The sequence below is a fragment of the Endocarpon pusillum genome (assembly GCF_000464535.1).
Source record: "Endocarpon pusillum Z07020 unplaced genomic scaffold scaffold1372, whole genome shotgun sequence".
Taxonomy (NCBI): Eukaryota; Fungi; Ascomycota; class Eurotiomycetes; order Verrucariales; family Verrucariaceae; genus Endocarpon; species Endocarpon pusillum.
This window is the reverse complement of record NW_006916003.1, coordinates 187804-212832: the sequence shown is the minus strand read 5'-3', so window position 1 is coordinate 212832 and position 25029 is coordinate 187804. Positions and strand designations below refer to the sequence as shown.

At 50.3% G+C, this 25029-nt stretch overlaps 9 protein-coding genes across 9 annotated transcripts; 4 read left to right on the top strand and 5 right to left on the bottom strand.

Moving 5' to 3' along the window:
* Nucleotides 1–150: 150 nt before the first annotated feature.
* Nucleotides 151–1609, top strand: EPUS_02012 (uncharacterized protein; the record flags this gene model as incomplete). The annotated part of the gene is made up of 2 exons (XM_007801844.1): nt 151–462; nt 530–1609. 2 exons carry the CDS (start codon nt 151–153, stop codon nt 1607–1609), a joined length of 1392 nt encoding a protein of 463 aa, XP_007800035.1.
* A 484-nt stretch (nt 1610–2093) lies between these two features.
* On the bottom strand, nt 2094–2681 carry EPUS_02011 (uncharacterized protein; the record flags this gene model as incomplete). Its single annotated transcript, XM_007801843.1, has 1 exon — nt 2094–2681. The coding sequence occupies one exon, from the start codon at nt 2679–2681 to the stop codon at nt 2094–2096; it is 588 nt and encodes a 195-aa protein (XP_007800034.1).
* Nucleotides 2682–3138: 457 nt separating this feature from the next.
* On the top strand, nt 3139–4931 carry EPUS_02010 (guanosine-diphosphatase; the record flags this gene model as incomplete). The annotated part of the gene is made up of 2 exons (XM_007801842.1): nt 3139–3472; nt 3520–4931. The coding sequence occupies 2 exons, from the start codon at nt 3139–3141 to the stop codon at nt 4929–4931; spliced, it is 1746 nt and encodes a 581-aa protein (XP_007800033.1).
* A 2051-nt stretch (nt 4932–6982) lies between these two features.
* Nucleotides 6983–7993, bottom strand: EPUS_02009 (uncharacterized protein; the record flags this gene model as incomplete). Its single annotated transcript, XM_007801841.1, has 1 exon — nt 6983–7993. The coding sequence occupies one exon, from the start codon at nt 7991–7993 to the stop codon at nt 6983–6985; it is 1011 nt and encodes a 336-aa protein (XP_007800032.1).
* A 6096-nt stretch (nt 7994–14089) lies between these two features.
* On the bottom strand, nt 14090–15280 carry EPUS_02008 (uncharacterized protein; the record flags this gene model as incomplete). Its single annotated transcript, XM_007801840.1, has 1 exon — nt 14090–15280. The coding sequence occupies one exon, from the start codon at nt 15278–15280 to the stop codon at nt 14090–14092; it is 1191 nt and encodes a 396-aa protein (XP_007800031.1).
* Nucleotides 15281–15939: 659 nt separating this feature from the next.
* On the top strand, nt 15940–19059 carry EPUS_02007 (uncharacterized protein; the record flags this gene model as incomplete). Its single annotated transcript, XM_007801839.1, has 1 exon — nt 15940–19059. The coding sequence occupies one exon, from the start codon at nt 15940–15942 to the stop codon at nt 19057–19059; it is 3120 nt and encodes a 1039-aa protein (XP_007800030.1).
* An 800-nt stretch (nt 19060–19859) lies between these two features.
* On the bottom strand, nt 19860–21389 carry EPUS_02006 (uncharacterized protein; the record flags this gene model as incomplete). The annotated part of the gene is made up of 1 exon (XM_007801838.1): nt 19860–21389. The coding sequence occupies one exon, from the start codon at nt 21387–21389 to the stop codon at nt 19860–19862; it is 1530 nt and encodes a 509-aa protein (XP_007800029.1).
* Nucleotides 21390–21754: 365 nt separating this feature from the next.
* EPUS_02005 (uncharacterized protein) lies at nt 21755–22993 on the top strand (the record flags this gene model as incomplete). Its single annotated transcript, XM_007801837.1, has 1 exon — nt 21755–22993. The coding sequence occupies one exon, from the start codon at nt 21755–21757 to the stop codon at nt 22991–22993; it is 1239 nt and encodes a 412-aa protein (XP_007800028.1).
* A 242-nt stretch (nt 22994–23235) lies between these two features.
* EPUS_02004 (uncharacterized protein) lies at nt 23236–24062 on the bottom strand (the record flags this gene model as incomplete). Its single annotated transcript, XM_007801836.1, has 2 exons — nt 23236–23936; nt 23996–24062. The coding sequence occupies 2 exons, from the start codon at nt 24060–24062 to the stop codon at nt 23236–23238; spliced, it is 768 nt and encodes a 255-aa protein (XP_007800027.1).
* Between the last annotated feature and the right edge of the window lie 967 nt (nt 24063–25029).

Sequence of the window (25029 nt, the reverse complement as noted above, 5' to 3'; positions counted from 1 at the left end):
CGGAGTGGTGACTTGGAAGACGCTCGCAACAGTGAGATTGACTTATTGTGCAGGACAGCGTGCTGTATTCAATGTCAATTCTCTACGCAGCGCTCGACCACAATGATCAACCCATGAGAAATTGGTCTTGCGCTGCTCGATATCGCTGGCATGGCCTCTTTGATGCCGGTTCCTGCTCCGCCTCGAACACCCACACCTCCCCCTGATGAGAGCACCCTTCAGGGTGGTCTGGGCTTAGATGGCATTCCACATGCTACAGCGACTGAGATCCTTTATGATCCCAACTCACTCTCTCCAGCTGATCCCAATGCTCATTTTGGCTCAATGTCCGCCAACATGGTCTCTCCCGCCGGTGCCAATTCAGTGTACAGTCCAATGTCTTTGGAAAGTGGAAATAGTGATATCTCAAGCCCTTTCAATTTCCAGACAACCACACTTGCAAAGTCTCCTGTTGTGAAGTCGGTTCGTTACATCCACGGCGGTCTACTAAGTCCCCGCGCGTCGCTTGAAACAGACTAACCTATACCAGAATATTGGTCAGAGACGTGGTCACAAATACAAGCATAGCAGTGTCTCTCATCAGATCTTCCTGGAGCCTCCTCCCAGAGCACCACTATCGTTACCAAATTCCCTGCCTATCCCTACATTTGCCGAATGCTGCGCAAGCATGTCGAAAGATCAGAAGACAAGGTTCTGGTGGAGTTTGTGTCACATCTCGATTGCAGGGTATGCAATGTGGAGTGCGTCTGGGTCATCAGCCATGGAGGCGCTATCACACCTCCTGATATACGATTCGCTTGGAGCGCTGATATGTGTGGTTGTGGATGTACTCAGCAATTTCGAGGTGTGGAAGCGGTCAAGCATTCGTCATCCTTTTGGCCTCGAGAGAATGGAGGTTCTCTGTGGCTTCGGGCTCTCCATCTTTTTAGTCTTTACTGGCTTTGACCTGATCTCTCATAATGCAAAACATGCATTGGAAGGGATCGGACACACTCCACACCATTTGCATAAGCACGAAAGAGCCTCTGCAGGCTCGGTCGATGTAACAGCAGTGCTTGCCCTAATGTCGACTTTGATCTCTGCTGTTGGACTTGGGAACCATGCAAGGATTGGAAAAGCAATGCGGTTTGCTGCCATCGAGTCCCTACCACCGCTCCTCAGCAACCCTTCACACTTCCTGACGCTTTCCTGCTTGGCTATATTGCTCCTATTGCCGCTTCTCTCTTTAAATGCCTACACATGGATCGACAAAGCGCTGTCGGCGACGATGGCGGTGTGTATGTGTGCACTTGGTGTTCGGCTGGCGAAAACACTTGGATCGATGCTACTCATGTCATATTCTGGACCTGGAGTTCAAGATGTGATTCGAGCGATCGAGACCGATTTTGCTGTGACGAAGGTCGAAGACGCCAAATTTTGGCAGGTCCACTATGGACTTGGAATGGCTAACCTGAAATTAAGGGTCAGAGGCACGGAAGACAGCCTCTTAAAGTTACGAGAACGACTTACCAGTTTGATACGCAACCAACTAGGTGGTGGATATGGTGGAGGCGGGCAAAAATGGGAGGTTTCTGTCCAACTTATCACAGACGACCTCCGCGCCAGATGAACCGTACCAGAGTTCAACTGTACAAGAGAACAGCAACCCTGAAATCGGATCAATGCTGAAGAGACCAGGTCCAGATGAGATCTTGTTGCTTGCCAGCCGTCGCCTTGGTATCGGTCGGGGTCCAACCGTTAGCAATACCATAATGAGTACGATGTCGTGCAGAAAACCCTCGGAAACCGCAGGATGCGAGGAAGCCGGAGATCAGCCCGGTCGTGTATGATATCATGTAATGTTGCCACCTGCACAGTTCGCCGCCTGAACAAGTCAATTGAGGTATACACGAGAAGGAAAGCCTGTGCGTAGGTCGCTGCCAGCAAGCCGGGAATCCAGCATCGCAAGCGGATATTCTCATTAGGATCCTTCTAGAACACCTTGTAAAAAGTCAAACCGTCCGATCACCTGCAACGCAAGGAAGGTCTGTCCACATACACAGATCTCTCGTGTAGAAAGAGATGTCAGGTAGTCGAGGGTACAGTTGATCCGTCTATTCAAAGCCTTTCTTCCTTATTGTCAGCACGGTGTGCTTTCCGACCTCTCCGCCTTGCATTTCTTTGATCTCAATCGCGTCTGCTTCTGCAAGCTTCTCTTTGACCTTCCTGAGCACCTCCTGACCTTCCTCCGGCGTAGCCTGTCTTTGCCGCTTTTTGCTTGCCAGAACAACCTCGACTTTCTTTCCATCCTTGATGAACCCCTTCATTTGGGTCATTTTATGTTCCAGATCATTTGGGCCGATAGCCCAGTTCAACTCAATCTGTTTCGGTACCGATTGCTTCAAGCTCTTCTTGTGCTCCTGCTGCATTCTCTCTTTGTCTTTCTTTTGCTTCAGCAAATCAGCTTTTGTCATGATCCGGCAGATGGCCATGCCGTCCTCATCTACTTTCGATATTTGCACTAGGTATTCATCACCCCGCCTTAAACGTGAGATAGTCGAATGTAACGATTCAGGGGGTGATAAACCGCCGTCTGGCTGGCGCATTCTGACATATCGAGCCATGATCGCGTAGTCCCGGGTCACGTCTGGGAATTGATCCAGGGTGCTTTTCTTTGCGCTATGATTGCCGTCCTTAGACATTGTGAAGGCATGTCGGATTTGAACAGTGCTCCTCGGCTTCACAACACAAGCTGCGTAATACGAAAGCTGTCCATTGACAGTTACCCGTGTGGTTTGCGAGAGCACTTGTAGTAGTGCTTGCGCAGGTGAGAGAACGGATTGCGAGTGCCTCATGCTAGGAACACGAATGCTAACAACAGACTGGTAGTTGCAAAGGCGTGTCTTCTACACAGAACCTCCCCTGGCTGGAGAATTAAGAGCTTCTTCACAATTATCAGCGTCTCTAAATACAGAACTTCCCTAACTAAACCTTAAATTTTTGTATGCAGGGGTCGTTTAAGGGACCAGAGGACCAGAGGACCATCAGCAGCCAGAAGCGCCATAAATTTCATTCTTTCCCCAGCCATTAATACGCGCATGGGTGTTTTGCCAATATCCCAAACTCTCCCATTCTCCGCCCACCCTCTTTACCCTCTTCATGTCCACCAGCATCGACCCCGGGCGCCGCACAGGAATCTGGTCTTATATTCCCTTCGGCTCGTCCAGTCCCAGGCGGAGATCCGTGTCCTTGCCCTATCGTGCCAACGGCGATCTATCTGATCCCTTTGACCCTTTCGAGAAGCCTAACAGGCACACACCTACCAGCAGTGGTCGTCATTCAGCTTCTCCAACTCTGATTGAAAATTTACAAAACGCCTGGATGACGCAGAGCCAGCGGAGTAGATATTTCAAAACTGGTGGAGTGCTTGTGTTCATACTGTTCGTTCTGTCCTATGTCTCCAAAAGTTGGAGCGGGATACCAGATGTCGGTAGTACGTGGGACAGTCCTTGAGCGCATGCCGTTGATTGACATGATCAGGCAATATATACAACATCTCCAATTCGCCCACCTCAAAATGCACGAAACCGCACGATGGCTCGAAGCCCCTCGTTCAATATGCCCTGATGATTGATGCTGGTAGCACGGGCTCAAGGATACATGTCTATAGATTCAACAACTGTGGCCCAACCCCAGAACTCGAGGATGAGGTGTTCAAGATGACTGAGAAGCGTCAAGGTGGCTCGGGCTTAAGCTCCTACGCAGCAGATGCTGAAGGCGCGGCAAGAAGTCTGGACCCTTTGATGGACACAGCAATGCAGTCCGTGCCGGATGAATACAAATCGTGCTCACCGGTGGCAGTAAAAGCTACTGCCGGCCTTCGGCTGCTAGGCGAGGAGATGAGCACGAAGATTCTGGAGGCTGTGCGACAACGTCTGGAGACAAAGTTCCCCTTTCCGGTGGTCTCTCGGGAGAAGGACGGCGTCGTGATAATGAAGGGTGAAGACGAGGGCGTATATGCCTGGATTACGACCAATTACCTCCTGGGCAAAATTGGTGGACCAGACAAAACACCTACCGCTGCTGTATTCGACTTGGGAGGAGGATCGACTCAGGTAGTTTTCCAACCCACCTTCAAGGATGCCGCTTCTGGTGGAATGCCTGAGCATTTGGCAGACGGGGACCACAAGTACGAGCTCAAATTCGGTGGTCGAGACTTCACGCTGTATCAGCACTCGCACCTTGGCTATGGCCTGATGTCAGCCCGGAACGCCGTGCACAAGCGCGTAATAGACAACATGCACGAGTCAAACAAGAACTCGAGAGGGTGGCTCTCCTCCCCAATTCCAAACCCCTGCATCGCTCCGGGTATGTCCAAAACCGTCAACGTGACCCTCTCTCCTGACCACGATCTCGGTGGATGGGTCCAAGTCACAATGGAAGGCCCCAGAGATAGCATACCAGCGCAATGCCGTGCCCTAGCAGAAGGCATTCTCTACAAAGATGCCGCCTGCAATCTTGCACCCTGCTCCTTTAACGGCGTCCACCAACCGAGCCTAGAGAAAACGTTCGCCAGAGAAGACGTTTACATATTCTCCTATTTCTACGACCGCACCCATCCCCTTGGCATGCCTGAATCATTTACCCTCCGCGAACTTCATGACCTCACCGCCAAGGTCTGTGGTGGGGAGGAGTCATGGGATGCATTCGCAGGTCTGCAGGGTGAGGATGCTCCGACAGTGCTGGAGGATTTGCGGGGTAGACCCGAGTGGTGTTTGGATCTGAGCTTTATGGGTGCGTTGCTGCATACTGGGTATGAAATGCCGATTGATCGAGAGGTAAAGATCGCAAAGAAGATCAAAGGGAATGAGTTGGGGTGGTGTTTGGGGGCAAGTCTGCCGTTGTTGGAGAAGCAGAGTGGATGGCAGTGTAAGATCAGGGAGGTTGAGTAGGAGAGAGCATATTCGCTCTTACATCTCGACTTACATATGTTCTAGCGCTCTGGAGAGATGGATGGCGTTCCGACTGGAAAGTAGCAGTCATGTCTCATTTTCATGGTGGTCATGGTGGTGGTGGGAGGAAAACGGCACCTTTACAGTTCTGCTTGTACTCGACGTTGTCCCACGGACAGAAGCTCGGTTCATGGAGACGTGAAAGTTGATTTTGTCGAATCCTCCATCTATCCAACATGGCAACGACCTAGACGTTACCTTTTGATTCGACCAAGTGCGTCATTCCCATAGGTAGTAGTCTTGTTCTGATAGTGTTGCGATGACACCAAGTCGACCAGCTGAATGGAAAAGGCAGAATGACCCATGCAGAACGCGTTTGAAATCTAGAACTAGAACGCACTAGCTGCTGAGGCGCCTGGATTTACTACGTAGGCCGGGGGTGTCCTTGGTACGACCGTTGAGAAACGGTCATGTCTGAGTCAAGTAACTAGAGTGTGTCAGAACAATTTAGTCATTTAAGGCTGGTTTGAATGACGGGTAAGTTAGGATGAACCCTTGGGGGATCGGCGGGGGGTTTGTGGCCGCACCAGAGCGGTGTTTGGGGTACGTAGTACATCGAGATCTACATGCGGCAAACCAGACGCAGCTATTAACTAGTAAAATCAAGGGATTGGTTGGATGTTCTGACCTCTGGATATCCGGTAGCCCGGTCGGAACAGACATCCTGCCAAGCCATAAGGGCCAAGATAAAGCTCCCGGATCGAAGTCCCACATGCTTTTATATATTGGTACTACTACGAACTGATCCGAAGGAGATTCATGGCCGTGCCAGTTAGGTTCAGTTCCGTTCAGCGCCACTCTAGTTCAGTCGTACTTTTGCCTCCTTCAACATTACCTTGATACATGTCGCTTAGGTCACATCCCCTTAAAGGCAGCCAGGGATGCAGAAGTGGGAACTATAGCGCCTTAAGCGGAAGAGTACCCCTTGGCTGATTTTCGCAAGCTAACACGTGTTGCTCTCGGAAGCACACGTGCACTTCAACTGGAGAACAATATTTTGGGGAGTTCGGCTAGCATTCGATATCTATCTGCCAAGGACGAACTACGTCGGGCGTTCAGTACCAGTATATCTACGTCTGGTACTTGGTCGACATGAAAATTCACGATCGAATTTCAAATCCAGAAAGGAGGACACGATCTTTAAACACTTCGGCAGTGTTATGATCTCCAGAATTCCACAGGTATCATATGTCAAACGACTAATGTGACTAACAGGCTGGCGCAACCAAACCCCCACGGACAAGAGCGCCCCAGGAAAAGGCCAAGGAGTCTTAACTAAATGAGAATTAGTTAGAATCTGTTGCCGTGACTACCGTTTTCCCCAAAGTCTCACTGATGCCGCACAGGGCATGGATAATATCATGGTGGGCGCTTCATAGATACCATATTGGCCATAAAGCTTGTTATGAATGCAGGAAGATCTCGCTAGAAGCAACTTGAATAATGAATAAAATGGTATCGTTGTTGACCTTTGACGATCAGTCATGAAATATTAACACGAGCAGCAAAGTAAACATTGGCTTTTCGCGATCCGGCTGTATCGATGGTTGGATATGACGTCGATCACACACATCTGTGTGCAGTACGTTGTTCGCAGATCACATAACCCAAACCCCCAGGACGATTGAATGAGCCTTTCCCATCGAGTCCTCTCCGAGCGAGTTAGCAAGCCAGGAGATAGCCAGTATCTTCGCAAGCAGCACGAGCACGAAGAACAGCACTTTTCGTTATCGTCAGCCCGTTATCATCCAGCCAACGCCAGGTACACAGTGACGTCTTGCAACGATGTGACCATGTCACACTCGAGGCCGAAAATCAGCATTTAAATAGCACAGCGACAGGCCTGTTCTAGAGCGAGCCCCCCCACCCCCATGTTGGGAATCAATCCTGATCGCAAAGAACATGTGCATAATATGGAAGCTGGCATACAGTGACAACAGCCCCATTCATTGAAAACGACGCGAAGGAAATAGAGGCAATATGGTGATAACTCAATCGGGAATTTGGCCTGCAATGCTCAGCTCTGGCAGCTCCTGATTGTCAACCATTGCGGACGAGTTTGGAGATCCACCCATAATCGATGAACTCAGGTCCATTGCATCAAATGACAAGCTGCAGCTTGAATGTGGCGAAGTAGCGTGGTCGAGATGACCTCGAGGCAGGGACGCTTCTGCATTTCGAGCTAGATATTCACGCACACTGTTGCAGTCACAAGTAGTATGCCTTAGTGCCTCACCCTTGAGGTATAGAAGCTCTTCTCTCAAAGAAGTGACCAGTAAAGCCATTGACGTCTTGCTCGCCTGCAGCTCGCGCGCCTTTTGTTCGAGGTTTGATGTCCATTCTTTCTTCTTCTGCCTGCACTTGCTGGCAGCGACACGATTCCGTTCAAGGAATTGACTGCGCTTGTCGTCACCCTCGACAGCTAGTCCAACCGAAGATTGTTTGCGAGCTGATTTCTTGCGGCGGCGGCTAGTGGGTGTAGTATGAGAAGAGGCATCTGTGATGCGGCTGGATTGTGTACTTCGTCTTTTCCGTGTGGTAGGTCCATTCTCCTGTTCCATGGTGTTTATCATCGAATCTTGCAGAGTTTCGACAAGTGGGCTCTCCTTGGTAGGGGTGGTCTCACTCGGAGGAGTCAATTGTCCGTGCTTTTGCTTGCTCATGGGTGATGGTATGTGCAGTCGGCTAGGCTGATGCGCCAACTGTTGAAAGGCTGGTTGGTATAGGGGATTCTTCAATGCCGATCGATACCGAGAATCATTCGGAGCCCAGTAGCTGGATTGGCTGATTGGTAGGTCTCGAGTCTGCGAGGAGAAGAAGCACTCCGCCTCGTTCTTCACGTCGTTCGGCGCAGGACTCGTGCCGGGAGAGAAACCGAAACCATTTGGTCGTTGTAAAAGGTCCAGCGATAGAAAATCGGAAGGTAGGTACGTCAAGCCCACAGGATTGTGCTGAGCATTGTTCATAAACAGCTGTGGACCCCCAAAGTCACCCATAACCATAGTTGATGAACCTCGAGGTTCGATTAAGGAGGAGTATCCGCGTCTGTTGTCACTAGTCGTGGTTGCTTGCGCAGCTGGTACGCAGCAGTAGGCAGATGTGAAGCTGAAAGGAAGGTAGAGTAGAGTTGCGTCGAAGCTTGGTATCTGGCCTAGATTGCACTATTCGATGACAATGATCCCCGTTCTGGGTAGATTATGGTATCTGATCGATCCAAGTCTGCTACTTCAGAGGACACCGTCTTGCGGTCCGGGGACACGATTGAAGCTCCTGGAGTGAGTGGACAAGTAACGTAGTATCCGACCGGTATGCTTGAGCAGGTAGGGAGCAACGTGGAGATGAGCGAGGCCGGGGATTGAAGTTGGAATTGAGGTAGAAATAAGGTGGAGGTACCTAAAAAGAAAGGGTACGTGGGGTTGGTAGGTGGAGCGCAGGATGTCCCAGAATATTCCAGCACGTCTACCAGAATCTGATAACTGCCAGAGGATCGGTTGAAACGTCTGCCAGTCGATGGTATACCGATGGTTACGGAACTGCGACAATGTGATCTTGCAGACTAGGTTGACGTCGTTTGACGGAGATGATTTGGGCTAGATCGCAGCTGATATGCTCTTACGGTGTTCTTCAGGCATGAAAACAGTAAAATTGCATGGTCAACTGGCATGTCAATTCCTTCTGTTCCAATCTAGTATCGAGTAGTCTGCACACGGCAGTGATTGATTGCCACACAGAGAAACGAGGTTGGTAGTAGGTTGTAGGTAGTAGTGCTTTGGCACGGGTTGAGGTGAATAGAGATACCAGATTGGATGGAAGCAATAGCCAGGAGAGGGGGGGGGCTAGCGTTGTTGAAGCTAGGGGAGCAGCTGTTAAGCAGTAGGGTACATGGATGTGTTGATACTAGTGCCGATTATTACGCTTTTAATGGCAAGATTTGAGAGGTTCGGCCATTCTCACCATTGCAGAAGATGGGCAAAATTTTAGAGCACGGCTGGATTTCCCACCTTAGCCACCCAAGATGTTGAATTCCCCATGGAGCCACCGTTTGTACCCCTGTCCTTAACGTCACGCCGCAGGAGCAGGGAAGGGAAGAAGGGCTCTCCGGGACTTGCTCTCCAACGAATGACAACTCTCCATTGCAAACAAGATGCCACCAATGTCTCCACAAGCTTCTTCGGAATCAGCATGGCAGGTCAGCCACGTCGCCAGTGCTATCTTCCCCGTCCTGACCACTCAAAGCCTCCCGTGACGTCCGCCCGCATATCTCTCGCACCTTCGATGTGTCTGATCTGTGATGAGGAAGCTCTGAAAAGTGAAGCCTTGGATCTTGCTGCGTAAGCGAGATCGGTCCAGGCCTGAAATACAGACGAGAAAGGGTTCACTAACATGGAAGAGCTTACCAACGGTGGCTCGTGCACATAACATGCTGTCTCTCGAGACCCCATTGTTACAGCTTTTCCACTGCTATTGCTAACTAGTCGCTTCCATGCATGCTTCACCGCATAGTCCCAAGACGGCTATAAGGAGCAACATGCCCGCAAGGATCTTTCAATATCGACCGGACATGCTAGTAAGTCTAACCCAATGCATCGTTTGCAATGGTTGAGCGGGCTGCACCTGAGATTATCGCCGACACTGGCTGTGTCGCTTGCTGACTGGAAACTGTCGGAGCTCCTCACTGGGATCTACCTAGTAGGTTTCGAAAGTGTAGAGGAAGAACATGTCGCCGGAACCGACTCTGAGACAGCCGGGCACCCGGTGCTATGACAATTGCAAGTCGGTAAGGCTTCATTGTGGCATTGTCCTTATTGCGGATCTATTCATGTACCTGTTGTTTGGGCATGTGAATGAGATACAACCTTCTAGGTCCTACAAGGCGGCTGTCATCCCGTTTGAGGAAAGTCACACAGCAGGAGATAGCAGATGGACCTGAATTACCGATACCGTAGAGATGGGACTTCCCGGTTCTCTGACTTACACATGAACAGTCGTAGCAATGGCAGTGACTGTTCACCGTTATAATCCAATTTGATGATTCAATTGGTTTGTCTCACAGAACTCTCATGATGTTGTCAAAGCACATAAGCAGAGGTGTAACGGATCATTTAGCTGAGCTGTAGCTGAGCCAGCGATGATGGTCACAGTGAGGATGTAATGCACATTAACCCTCAAGAAGACGGGTAATGCCAGAAGGACAGCGCTGGCGGATTTCGAGCCACACTTGATAGATGTATCCCCTGGCACGTGTTGACAAAATATCGACATGTAATACACCACGGAATGATCAACGACAGATAATGAACACTAGACCTGTTCAGAGTCAAGTAATCAACCAAAATAGACTAACTATGCTGGCACAAGCTTGAATTGGATTGATTTTCTATGTTGGAGCATTTTTCTGTTGATCTGTAGTTGATGCAAAGTGAGACCGGATTCTGCACTTTGCCTCAACAAAATTCTGTCTGCAAGATTTCAGATCCTGTCCGCTCGAACAAGGTTGGATTTCTCTTTCACGCCGTAGCCAATGCATATGTAGATGATCATCAATGGCACGAAAAAGCTGCTGTGCTATCTGACCCAACTCAAATGTATTTGTTTCGCATTTTGTAGAATGATTGAGCTTGTCTTTAGAAGTCGGCAACCAGGCGCGGCCCAAGTGCACAAAGGTACATTTAATCTGAGTGAAGCATGAGCCACGCGCAACTTGTATGAAGTGTATCCCACAACTGCTGCGAGCTTCTGCTTGCTACTTGCTGATGACTGGAAGCGTTGTGTCGTTGACATCGACGATCTTGTCTTTCGGCGGTCCAGTCAGTAAGTAAGGTGTGGTGATAACTCTAACAGTCGAGTTTTGAGCTAGAGATCACTGACGCCGCGTTGGCGACGGCAGATTGAAACAGCCACGAAATGTTAGAAGGCCTAGTTTGAGGTAATGAGAGAGTGGCTCGGCGCGCTCTACCGAACAGTGGAACCAAGGTTTTGCCCACTGATTACCGACTGATTGAGGTGAGGAACGTCGTAGAAACGTAATGGTAAGCGGCAGAGTGAGGACATTCAAAGCCGGTCCTGTTCCTGTAACCAATGGATCGAGTCCAAGGTGCCACTACTGCATGTCACCTTCTCGGCAGTACGAAACACGCAAAAGATGTGAATAACCGCGCGACCTGTCATATAAACTCTAAATCAACATTGTAAATGACTCTTGTGCCTTTTTTGGTTCTTTGTTTCAAATTCACTCTGTGTCTACGGAGTACCCCAGCATGCTTAGCAGGAAGAGGCCACATAAAACTTGTGTATAAATTATCAACAAGTCGCGCTTAGTTTAAGCCCAATCACAATATGATTTATTTTGCATAGAAATATGTAGCTAAGACATTAATGCCTTGTCAAATTGTGTTATTCCAGACGTCTTTTTTATAATTACTGCCGCGTGACGATCGGGCTACGGTCACCAGATCGCCCTTTGACGGTCCTTTGTAATGACAGAATGAGTGTGAATTTGCCAAGGACCAATGCTCCGCCATACTAAATCTAAAACCCTGCCCCAGTTAAGTAGTACTTAGCAGGAAGAGGCCGTCTGAAGGTTATGCCTAAATTACCATCAATGTGTGCTTAGTCTAAGCCTAACCGTGATATGATCTATTTTGCATGTTAGAAATGTGTAAATAGATATCTAATATCCAATGAAATTGGTTTATTTTGGACGTCTTTTCTTCCAAATTATGGTCATTCGAGCCCTCCGATGATCCTTCTAATGACAAATCGTCTGCTAAATTGCAACCTGCGCTGATCGCTCCTCGTACCCCCAAGCCTGTGCCGGACGTCCGCCAAGACAACACCTCCGTGCTCTCCCAGGGTGCAGAAGCGGTCAGCACAGATGACGCTTAGACATCGACTACCCAATGTCAACTCCCCCTTGGTAGAAGCTGATTCCGTGGAGACAGTCGATGCAGGCTTCAAAAGGGCAAAGGTCAATAGCTATGCGGATGCAAGCATGCGTCAATCTTTCCCAGCCGTACTTTAGCAGGGATCCACTTTCCATTCGGTCAAAGTCCTTACGGATAGCCATTGGCATAAGGTTCTGTAAGATCGAGACGGCAAAGGCTAGGAGAAGCCTGTCCGCAAACCTTTCTTCATGTCTGACCATATGAGGGAGAAGTTCTTCTTGCCCCTCAGTAACTCTAGGAGGCTTGAGAACAAATTTTTCGCTGCACTAAAAGCCAAGAGGGCTCGTTTTGCCAGTGCCGAAGAGTCTACTTACTGGTGCATCTCAGCGTGTGCCGCCCATCCTTACGTACTTCAAAAAGTATGAAGAAACGACCCTCTCATGGAAACCATCAAAGAAGGCGCTGGAAGGTTTTATGACGTCCAAAGGCCTCGTTTGTGGTCTTAGGGGATGCTCGACAGGCTTAGCTTTTGGCTGACGCTGAAGACGTCGATAAAACCTTCTACCGAAAGATAATTTCTCGATCGAGCGGCCTTCCCATTCGCTAGGCCGCGCCGGGAACGTCAGGTCAAGTAAGACTTGTCAATCAGCCAACCTTTCTCCTCAGCGAGCGGCATTCTTATATGGCGTGAGACTTCTTCTGATGGTTGCCGGCTACTTAACCTTCTCCCGACATTGCTATCATCAATCACACCGCGGTTGCTTTAGACAACAGAGGCTCTTTCGTAGCGGCACGCAACTTCGCATCTCAAAAGTATCCTTAAGATAGTTGAACCTGTCCCTCGACGAAGAAAAGGCGGTTTCAGCCCATTGTTGCTGTCGACCAGAATGAAGAAATGGCTCTGTTCTCTCTCAAAAGGGGCGCAGCGCGCGCAGATATAGGTACAGATTCGCCGTATGGCACAGCAAAATTAGAAGCGAAATTGCAGCAGAAATTGACCAATCAAAAGCAGGCGAAACGTAGGGGTTTCGCGTAGAAGATCCAACCAACGAGCGCTCCTGCAGTTCGACAGTTGCCAACTCCCTCTCTTCTGTCGGATTTTTGAGTAGATCGTGAGGAAGACCATCGACAACGTCACATGAGAACCAAATAAGGAATCCTACTGGATGGCAACGGAAGCACCGATTTGATATGCACTACATCCGATCGCTCACTCTCTTATTGAGTTCTGTTCTCAAGTCTCGAACTGCTTCACAAGCAGCTCGAAAATCTTGCTGGATGATCGCCCTGGTGCGTATTTCCAGTGAACGGGCTCTGATTGTGTGAAGAAGTTTTGATTGGTTTCGTTCACTCTCTATCATCTCATACATACAGTCTTTACCTTCACCATACGGTTTCGGAAATTTTTGGAGTTCGGGTGCTGTGGTGTAATGGAGGTATGGTGTCCGGCGTTTCTGCTTGAAGGAACTGGTCTTTGCAGCCTCAAGATGGCCTTTCTGGTGTAGACAATATCATCGCAGAGCAATCGGTGTTGTCTCGGCACGTCATGAAGGATATCGCAAAAGCCGCACACCCCAAGATAGTTCTCAAATACCCGGATTCAGCGGTCAAGATGTTCCGAGATTGCCGTACGACATTGCAGCACCAAGCTATTGCGACTATTTCTGCAGCTTCTGACATGCAAGTATCCATTCCAAAGAAAGTTCGCCACTGAGCTGTGGGGCCTGTTGTCAGCTAATACGGCATGAATTACCTCCAATTTCATATGCACCTACCTCTGATTGATTCAGATGTCTGTTTGATGCAGTATCATAGATTCATACTGCAGATTCTTTGTTTTGTTCTGTCCGCTCAGTCCAACAAAGCACTCACCTTCCTACCAACCACACTGACTCAGGGCGCATCGACCATTACCGCTTACTAACACACCTTTTTACTTACACTGTAGCACTGCACCTGCGTCCTACGCTGCGATGAGCAATTGCTGCTTGATCTCATTACAGCCATGGTAGTCACAGGAAGAGTCTGATGCTGACACGACCGATGGTACGCTATTGGATGAAACAGACGTGTACATATTCGTCTGCTATAAGACAAGAAATTGGTGATGTCCGTCCACATAGAAAGAGGTTCATCTTGCATAGATGTGATAGTCCACTCGCTACTCACAACCCTTAGGGATGAATTTATCATTTCTATTCCCCTCTAGCCTGTTTAGACCAGTCCCTTTAGATTTTCATATTCTTCCTCCAGAAGAGACAACTCCTTTCTCGCCTCTAACCGCCCCCGAATTCGGAGCAGCAAATCTATCAATCCCTTGGCATCGTCCCTCAGTTCTTGTGTGTTGCTCTGATCCTCTTCGGACAACAACAGCCATAACCCAACTACTGCTCTTAAACACTCCTGCCACCAGACTTCCCCAATTCTCGGCCAGCATTGAAGTATTAATTCTTGCATTGCCATGGCCGCACATCTCAAGAGAGGTTGATGTGCAATACCAAGTGGGTTGGTCAAGATGCTGCGGAGCAGAGGAAGAAGCGTTGAGAGATACTTTGCGCTAGACGCGCCCATCATAGCGACCACATCAGACATTTCAGACACAAGCAATGTTGCAATCTTCACGTTCTCAGAAGCATGCATATATCCCGCCAGGATGCCACTGCGAAGAACCCTGTCAAGCATCGCCTGCCGCTTGTTGTGCTGATCGAGAGCTTGGCGAGATGCAATGGTTCTTTCTGGAAGCAGGACAATGAGCTTGCCCGGATCTGAAGGCGGTGTAGAAGAGCTAGTTAAGAAGCTGGCCTTGACCAGGGCACGGTATGCGGGATAGAGGCTGCTCAGTATCTGCAAAGACTCTTTTTCCGGCGTCAAGGAGGGCAAAAGGAGCATGTTGGGCGCCAAACAGTCTTCGAAAACCTTCGTTAGACCTGTATGTTTGAAAACTCCGGACTTGCAGTCAGCGATATGGTTGCAGAGTATTTGAAGCAGGTCAGATCCAGCCTGTTTGAGCGTGAGGTCCTGATCATCCAGGAGATTCAGAATTGGAGGTACGAAAAGTGAGAATTGAGCGTCGATTGCCTGCTTCCGTAGTGGCGGGCTTAATGTGCCATATTGGTTGACAATCCATCTCAGAATGTCCACTGACCAAGTTGCACAATCTTTCCAAGGCTTTTTAGAATCATCCACGAAGCGTGCTCTGTAGGCGGATGAGGTTGCCCTGCTGCTGAATAAAGGTTTGATAATGGAGATCAGCAGCTCCTCCAACAACACTGGCAGCTGCTCCAAGGAACGATCGCCTTCGTAGTTGGCAAACACGGAGAGGCACTTTTGTATTGTTGGCAGTGTCTCCGGAGGCGGCTTCCTAGACTCCAGCAAGGACTTTAATGAGCAGAGGATGTCGTCCATCGTCAACCGAGTCCAGATGGTTCCGTTCTAGAGAGTGGCAGCTTAGCACAAGAAAGTGTTCAGCGCTTTTCCTCTCCACACCTCTTTTGGGCCATGTCAAACTTCCCACAAACAACGTGGCTCCAAGAATTCGCCCATGAAGATTAAAACACTGCCCATAAGTATACGTTATGTTGACTGCTATATTGACAGCTGGAATACAATACCCACGAAAAGCAAAGAATCAGAAAGAAAATTCCTCGTTGTTCGATTGACTGAAATGCTTGTCTTGTCCTCTCTGTTTCTCAGATCTTCAGCTATTTAACATAGCTAGTAGATCGCTGGCCTCTAGCTAAGATACAGTGGCTGGTGATCAGTTGACCTTAAAGTTAACACTGGTCGGGCAATTGAACTATAGGGTTACAAGTTTAAGATATTTTCAATGGTAGTTACACTGACCCTCTGGCTCCCGCGCCTATCTTCCGCGTCTATCTTAATCAAGCCATTCAAATTAAAACTCATAAAAATTGTGTTGCTCTTCTAGACGAAGACCTGCTCCGGTGTATTTTTCTTCCCTGATTTACTCGTTCTACTCGGCAAGCTTAATCAGACCCCGATGTTCCCTCATCACTTCGAGGAGGCATGCAGACTCATGGTTGATGGTCTTGGCTGACGCAGCGATGCAATCGCTTGAGGAGATTTCAACGGCTTTGGATGTTTCGACGAAAGATGCCCGTCAGGAGTGTCAGTCGTTATGTTATGAAAATGAAGGTCAAATTGATCACGAGTCATCCGATATGGGCGAGCTACATGCTACTAGCACTTCTGGATCATCCGCTGAGATAGACTCTGTCGATAAGAATCATTACAAGGAGAAAGACAACCTGGACGTCGAGGACATCCTTACACCATATCCTCAGCTGTCGAACAAAGCGCCAATATCCCCTGAGGCTACGACTCATTCGAAAATCGCAGACAATCGAGATGAAGAGCCAAGCGTCGCGAAATCGTATGAGCGATCGACCTCTCCACATTCAGCAATGCATCGCAATAAAGGAGCGATTGTGGAGAAGGTTGGCGAGAGCGGAGTGATGAGAATGCACAAATTCTCTCTTTGCGAGACAGCCACCAAGTATTACATTGTAGGAGCTGATCTGCTCGAGCGGCACTTCCGTATCTTGCAAATAGATCGAACTTCCGAGCCTGGAAAATTGGAGGTAACAGAAGATGAGATTGTCTACTCGAAGAAAGAGACCGACCAAATCCTCAACGCGGTAGATGAAGCCCACAAGGCCTCGGGTGGTCTTAAGCTGAAGAGTAGCACCTGGGGCTTACTGGGCTTCCTTCGCTTCACCGGTGCGTACTATATGCTCTTTGTCACCAAAAGAAGTCAAGTCGCCATGATTGGAGGTCACTACATATATCAAGTTGATGGAACGGAGCTCATTCCGATCACAACGACTTCATCCACCCGCTTCAAGTCGGACAAGAACCCGGAGGAGAGCCGATTTGTGGGTATATTGAACAATCTTGACCTGACTCGATCTTTCTACTTCAGCTACTCATACGACATCACCCGAACGCTGCAGCACAACATCCTGCGGGAACGCAAGGCACTAGATGAGGGTCTCACAGCGGCCTTGCATGCCGACCACAATGATATGTTTGTGTGGAATCACCACCTGCTGAAGCCCGCCAAAGCCATACTGAAGAATACATACGACTGGTGTATCCCGATCGTCCACGGTTATGTTGATCAAGCTGCGTTGTCCGTATACTGGGGCCGTGTCGTCTACATCACCATCATTGCTAGGCGATCACGCTTCTTCGCAGGGGCTAGATATCTCAAGCGTGGTGCCAACGATCTGGGGTACGTTGCAAATGATGTGGAAACGGAGCAAATCGTGGCCGAAATGCTAACAACCTCATTCCATGCGCCGGGCCCAGCGTTATACGCAAACCCAAATTACACTTCATACGTCCAACATCGGGGAAGCATACCGCTGTATTGGACACAGGACAGCACTGGCGTTTCTCCTAAGCCAGATATCGAGCTGAATCTGGTTGATCCATTCTACAGTGCTGCGGCACTCCATTTTGACAACCTATTTGGGCGATATGGAGCTCCGATCTATGTCTTGAACCTCGTTAAGGCACGAGAGCGTACACCCAGGGAGTCGAAATTGCTTGAAGAATTCACGAATGCCATCACATACCTCAACCAGTCTTTACCAGAGAATAGGAAAATCATCTACCATGCATGGGACATGAGCCGAGCATCAAAAAGTCGGGACCAAGATGTCATCGGCACGTTAGAGTCTATCGGCGAAGATATCATTCCGAGAACAGGTTTCTTCCAGAACGGGAACGATGCAGAATCGGGCCTCAAACTGCAAAATGGTGTTGCTAGGACAAATTGCATTGACTGCTTAGATCGAACTAATGCTGCTCAGTTTGTCATTGCGAAGCGGGCTCTCGGGTACCAGTTGCAAGCACTGGGAGTCATCGATGATCCAACTGTCGAGTATGACTCCGATGCCGTCAATCTGTTCACTCATATGTGGCATGACCATGGTGACACCATCGCCATACAGTACGGCGGCTCACATCTCGTCAACACGATGGCAACATACCGGAAGATCAACCAATGGACTAGTCATTCCAGAGACATGGTCGAAAGCTTCAAGCGGTATTATAACAATTCATTCATGGATGCTCAAAGGCAGGAAGCGTACAATCTATTCCTGGGCAACTATATTTTTGCACAAGGTGCCCCTATGCTATGGGATTTGGCCTCCGACTACTACCTTCATCACTCCGACCCACGAAGCTGGTCTGAAAGAAATCGACCTAATTACAGAGACTGGTTCACACCAGAACATCTGGGTGGCCCAAAAGTCCCACCGGCAATTTGGCAGCAGGCGCTGGTGAAGAAACCGTTATCATACTTCGACGACTATTGGCTGGAGTACTATCGACCACTCGCCGTGTCATCGTTCCAGAAGATCTTTGCCTACAAGATGCATTCCAACCTGCTGGCTATCCCGATCAAGTCCACACAGGAAGGCAAATACGACCTCAGCCCCTTTAAAGTCCGCAATGCCAATGAAAGAGATAGGAAAACTTCAAACAAAAGCCAACCGCGACGAAAAGGGGTTAGGATCGTCGAACCTCCCGACGACAAGAATGCAGATGATACAAGCTCGATCGACGCACGCCTCAACGGCGGCCCGCCGGTAGAAGTACCCAAACCCCAACCCAGCTCCCTTGGACCTTGGCTAGATTCACAACAACTTCTCTCCTCACGCAGATACACCGGAGTCATCGAAGAACCTTCATTCGAAGTCCCGTCTTCCCAACCACAGATCCCCCCAATACCATCAGCCACCTCAGCTCCACCTCCACCCACCAAGGCTGAACAAGCACTCGAAGCATTCACGCGTCTTGTGGCCCAATCCCTCGATCCTTCCGTCCCCGACGCAGAAGAATACCAGCGCTACGTCACGCATCCGCTCAACCTGCCACTCGTGGTCAGTACCGAGGTGGATGCCGAAAAGACCCCATCGGCATCGGATTTCATCGAATACCTTGACCAAGTGAAGGAGGTGGATGGCGTGGAGATGAGCGAGAGGACCGAGCAAATCAGGGAGGAGTTTGCCGAGTTCCTGCAGGTCGGGGATGAGGGCTTGACGGTGCTGGAAGAGGATGCACCGAAGAAGCGGTATAAGGCTTATCGACAGTGGTTGAGGGGCAAGAGTTTGTTCAAGCAGCGCCCGCTGAGTGGACTGGTCGAGGTCTGACGACAGGGATAGACTGAAAATCCATGTCGATATTTCAGGATGCCGAGCACGCAATTTCTTTTTCTCATAGTTACTGTGTGCTGGGCTCCTCGGTTCTGGTTGGCAGGCAAGTGGGTATCTGGCTGCCATCACAAATTGCCACGTCATTGGGATGGCATGGACACCAACAGGAGGACAGCAAGACACGCACCATCCTCTAACAGAAAACACGGGTTGGCGCATGCTGTTGCTGTTGCTGTTGCTGTTGCCGATCTTAGCATAGAGAATTGTCCTCACAACGCACGTCATCAGCTGGCGACCCACCAGCAGTGAATGCTCCCATCTACCCTCAACCTCTTGCACGTCTATATCTAACCAGAAGTCCGTACTTGGTTGGGACAGATGAGCCTCGTCAACCATGAATACCCTAATGGAGGAATTCTGCTCAGGTGAGTTGAGACCGATAGAGATCGCTTTGATCGGATGATCAGGAGAATTCGATTTGCTGAGTAGTATGTGCTATATGTTATTATTGTTATCTTTCTTTGTTGAATTTGGTGTTCCGTGGAGGTGGAGATCGTGTTAGAGAGTTCCAAAGCATGATCCCCGGGCTGCCCAGGGGGGAGGCTGGATTACAGCAGTAGTCAGTCAGTCTCATAACAAATCTCAGAGTTGTGGAGAGCTGTGAGAAGCAAAATCCAAATTGAAAAAGAAAAACCGGATGATAGCGCGGTTGGAAAATGGGTTCAAAAAAGGCAAAAATCTAAAGGGGCCAGGGAGTATGGTGGCAGGGAGGATCAAAGTGTATTTCCCATTGTATTCTACTCCTCCAAGCTCCTCTTCCGCGCCGCAACACCACCCTTCCCCTCCAGCATGCGCGCCTCGCAGCCCAGAATCTCGTCCCTCCTCCGCCTGACCATCTCCTCACACTCCTCCACCTGCGCACGGGGATGATCAAACTGCCATTCCATGACCAGATCCGCGGCGAACTTGTTGGCCGGTCCGCCCTTGTCACCGCGAGCGAGAATCTCCTTGATCTTCCTGCCATCTACGACGTGCTTCTCGTCTAGGGCTTTTGTGCCGTCCAGACCGAGTTCGCCGAGGCGGTGGAGGAATGCTTCGTAGCGGCGTAGAGGAGCGGCAGGATCGGTCTGCAGTTCGCAGAGCAGGGCGAAGAGGACCTGGTGGCCCCAGGAGGCGCCCCAGCGACGCAGAGACATGCCGATGGTGCCGCGGGTGGTCGTGTTGTCTGGGGTGGAGACTTGCGAGACGAGGGCGGATATTGCGCGTCGGTTCGTGATGGCGGAGGTGAGGAGCTTGGCTTCGCGGACGGTGGCTTTCATGCCCTCTTTTATTGCGAGGGCGGCGTCTTCCGGCTTGGAGGAGGCCCAGGGTGTGTAAGCGGCAAGGAGCCAGGGGACGGCGGCACTGTCTTGATGGAGTTGGAGGCCTTGGTTCAGGGGGTCATTTGCTAAGATCTCGCCGAGGTGGCTGTATGTTTCAGGTAAATTTTGAGGAGACGGTGGATTGGACTCAGCTGGATCTGCGAAGCAGGACGAGAAAAGACCGAGATCGTGGATGTAGAGTAGCGCTTTGGCGGGTCTGGGACCGTCCAGTGCCTTGGTGATTTCTGCCCGTACCCTCTCTCGGCTAATCTTCAGTTTCAGCGCTTGATGTATCTCGGGTGACTTCATGGCCATCTGGGCTGCAGGGTCGATATTGTAGTCGAGTCTAGCGGCGAAGCGTATGAGGCGTAACACTCGCAATGGATCGTCGCGGAATGTTTGATATGGGTCCAATGGTGTCCTCATGAGCTTGTTCTTCATATCATCCAATCCCTTGCCGGTGAAATCCTCTAGCTGCTCTGTGTGTATGTTGTAGAACAGCGCGTTGATGGTTGCGTCTCTTCGTAGTGCATCCTCCTCTGCAGTACCCATCTGCACCACCGGCGTTCTGCTGTCAGATGCGTAGACTTCCGTCCTCAGGTTGACAAGGTCAACTTCAAGACCGAACAGCTTCATCTTGGCGACAGCAAGGTGTTTTGATTTCTCTGCATCCTCCTCCACCAGCACAATCTTGTTGAGTTCTGTATTGCCAATGCCCAGGTCCCGAGCCGTCTCCTTGTACTTCGCCCCATGTTGCTCATAAAACTTCTGGAAGATCTTGCCGAAGTCTTTGCCAGAGAGGGTGCTGAGTGCCGCATCAATGTCGTTGCTTTGGATACCCAGAAGCTTGTCACGAACCCAACCACCAGCGAAGCGTATCTGGAGCGGGGGAATGGTTTGTGCGCAATCGGCGAGGCAGTCCTTGAGCAGCTTCTCTGGTGGATCTAGGCTCAAGGTGGGCGCCATGGTGCTGTGCAATCGTCTGAATGATCTGATGAGAGAGTGTACGTGCAGTAGCCGAGGGAACATGTGGAGGGTACCCAATGGAAGAGGGAAGAGGTATTGGCTACATTGTGATTGCTTTGTATTGCCAGCCAGAGACCAGCAGTGCCCTACCGCTTGCAGGTCTTGGCACTTGCATCGTCGGGAGCAGAGGCAGGCATTTGGTAGTGACTCATGCAGTGCTGGACTGATGCCCTCAAGGGACAGTGTCTGGGTATTGTGGCAGGAGTGGAGCGGCGGAGCGGAGAGTTCCACACATACCTTGGCAGCGTTCGGCTGAACTTCAGTAAGTTCTGAACAAGTCATTCATCCTTCAATTCAAGAAAATCATGGCGAAGACGACCGTGATTTTGTCATTTGCCTGTCGAGGCTGTCGTGGAAGCGTACTTCAGTCTTTCACGTCAACATTTCTTGAGAATCCACCGCTCAGACCTTTTCAGCCACCAAGACTGCTGCCGGCTGCGCGGTATAGCCATGCACGATTCATGCTGGCAGACCACTCGACCCAACCCACCCCGTCCTCAGATCAATCTGAAGATAGCAATGCCTCAGTGTCACTGTCGCCGCCAAACTCAGTAGCCTCCTCATCAGATCCCATCCCCTGGTACCTCCAGGTCGACACACCCCAACCTCCCACACCCTCACACCCTTTCGCGGACCGCCAAATAATCCCCGATCTACCCGAGGACTCTCCGGCTATCCTCTCCCCAATGCTCGAATATCTATCCGTAGATACCGGTCTGGACAACCTCACACTGCTCGACCTGCGCTCCCTCGACCCTCCACCGGCCTTAGGCGCAAATCTTCTCATGGTCCTCGGCACTGCGCGCTCGGTCAAGCATCTCAACATCAGTGCAGATCGCTTCTGTCGGTGGCTGCGCTCCAACTACAAGCTGAGACCGTATGCGGATGGGCTACTGGGGAGGAATGAGCTGAAGCTGAAACTGAGGCGGAAAGCGAGGAGGACGAGATTAGCGGCTAGCGTGGGTAATACAATGTACGAGAAGGGAGGCCGCGCTGATGATGGGATCACGACGGGATGGATATGTGTTAATGTTGGGCAGGTCGAGGAAGGCCATTCAAAGGATGTGCCGGAGCAGGCTCGAGCAGCAGCAGAAAGTGACATGAGGGAACACGAGGATGACGCTGTGCCTGAATTTGGCATTGAGGAAGACGACGGTGGGGCTACGATGGAAACTGGCCACAAAAGAGAACTGATGGGCGAAGTAACGGCCGAAACAGGCACGAAATTAGAAGAGGAAGAATACATCAACCCGGAGCAATCGATCGAGGACCAAGACAACAACTACATTGGCTTCGGTAGTCGATCTAGTGCTCCGCGGATCGTGGTGCAGATGTTTACCGAGGAGAAGCGCGCCGAGCTGGATCTCGAAGGACTATGGCAAGACAGAACCACGAGGCGGTCACGCAAAGCCGTTATAGCAAATGAGGATGCTGAAACTGCGCTAGAGGGGCAAAGTATGGTCGAAGAAGAGGAGGAGGAGGATGATGATCTTTCATCTATGGTATCTGACCCACGAAGAGCTCAATCGGAGCGTGCTATGTAGGAATGGCTCTTGGCCCCAATCTTGGAGCCCATTGCAACGTCAAACCTTCCATAGCCTGTCGTCGTCCTTTGCGACGGCATGCTCCCTGTGCTGGTACATATGATGTAGCCTTGTTCTTGAGCTACGTACTCTTCTTCTGACATGTGCTAGCCCAGATGTCCCGCGTCTCATCACATGCGACGTAGCCGAAGCATAGCGAGCTGTGTTGTAGCAGCTGCACATCATTTTCTTCCCTTCGTTTTTCACTCCAGGCTCGGTCCCAGCATGACAACGCTGAACCTCAGCTCTCCGCCTCCGGCTTCCTCCTCCCTCCTCAAGAAAGCCTGCACGCCAAGTTCCTGCCCCTTCTCACTCAGCACATCATCCTCCGGACCCAGCTTTCCCCTATTCAGCGGCCCCTTCCTCCTCCCATCCAACTCCCACAGATCTCCCTCCTCACTCTTCACAAATGCCACAAAATGCAGATCCACATTCGCCTCGGCATCCGGCGCGGCCGAATCGCCCTTCTTCGCCGCATCGGCATGTGCCGACTCCAGCGCCTGGCTCTGATAGAGCATCTCGGCCCTATCCCCCGGCTTCAGCGGTATGGCATCCTTTAGCAATTTCTGCAGATCACTGCCCTCCTGTATTTGCTGCCGAGAAGCACCATTGCACACGGCGTGAAGCAGACCTATCAGCCCACATGCATTTCTGATGGTCTGTTTGAACCAGACGACTCGCTCGCCCGCACCCGATCCGCTGTATTCTTCTCGTGATGAGTCTTCTTGCTGCCGGAACTTTTCGTAGGTGTTGGTGACGGGAAAGACGAGGAGGAGTGCGAGGGCGGGTCGAGGGAGGAAGGAGAGGAGAGACGGCTCGGTCAGGGAGTAGACATCGTGGAAGGCGAGGTTGGAGGAGAGGCCGAGCTGGTGGACGAGGTGGGTCATGACTTCGGGGTTGTTCTCTGTGCGCCAGTGTAAGGTTGGGGTTAGGACGGGGCTCAGAGAGCACGGGCCAACCTACCAAGAGGTACAAAGGCCTTTTTGGTCTTCGGAACATCGACATCTCGGTGACCAGCAGCTTCAGCCATGTTGTTCGGGCGGGTAATATTGTGGGGTTGCTGGAGGCAGTTTCTGAGAATTTTGAAACTATGCAAGGCACCAGATGACGTACGTCACATACTAGCTACGTAGTACATAGTAAGCAATAGTAGTGCTTTTTAGACGTGGTGCGACACTAGCGGCGGACAGCTAAAATCGGTCAATCACGCATTTGATTACATAGCTTGGCTCAGGGGGCGTCTTGCCGAATGCCTTGGTAGCATGACTCTTAGTACTACATAAATCGTATCGGCATCCTCCGCTCTTCTTTGCATTCCCTGTTTGACTACGAAGTAGTATTTATTTTGCATCTCCTCGGCCTGCAGTACCAAGCTTCGCATTCATGTGGTGTGTGCTATATTCAGGCTCCCCCAATCAAACAAGGAGTACACCTGCCACTTGCTGTACCGAGAAGGTAGGCTCAACATCTACCCTGCGCAGCACATGACATGACTGTCACCTGTTTAGCGCAGACTCTTGTTGAAATTTCTCAAACCATACAGCATATAAATAGACCAATTTGGTGATAATAGTGAACTCCCTTGCTACTACTCAGCGCTCATAGAGGCCAACAGGAATCAAGGCGGTCTAGATTCGTCATTTCCGTGGAGATGTCTACTACGGTAGGGGGCATACTACCACGTACGTACGTAGTACGTAGTAAATATTTGTAGCACGGCGCTAGTAGCAGCTAGTTCGGATACAGCGCCACATCGATGTCTGGAAGCTTCTTAAGATGATTGCTCAGAGTAATTGGCCACATTATTGCAGCTTAACTGACCAATACCTCTGCCTGGTACCATGGCAGACTTCCTTGCGCTAATGGAACGAAGAATTTCATGTCTATATTTGTCTCTTCATTTAACTGATTACTTTTGTCCTGAGCCAAACGGCCCGTCGATGTCCAGGCTACTCGCAACGGTCTATTTGGAAAAGTGCATTCCGAGCTGCATGGGT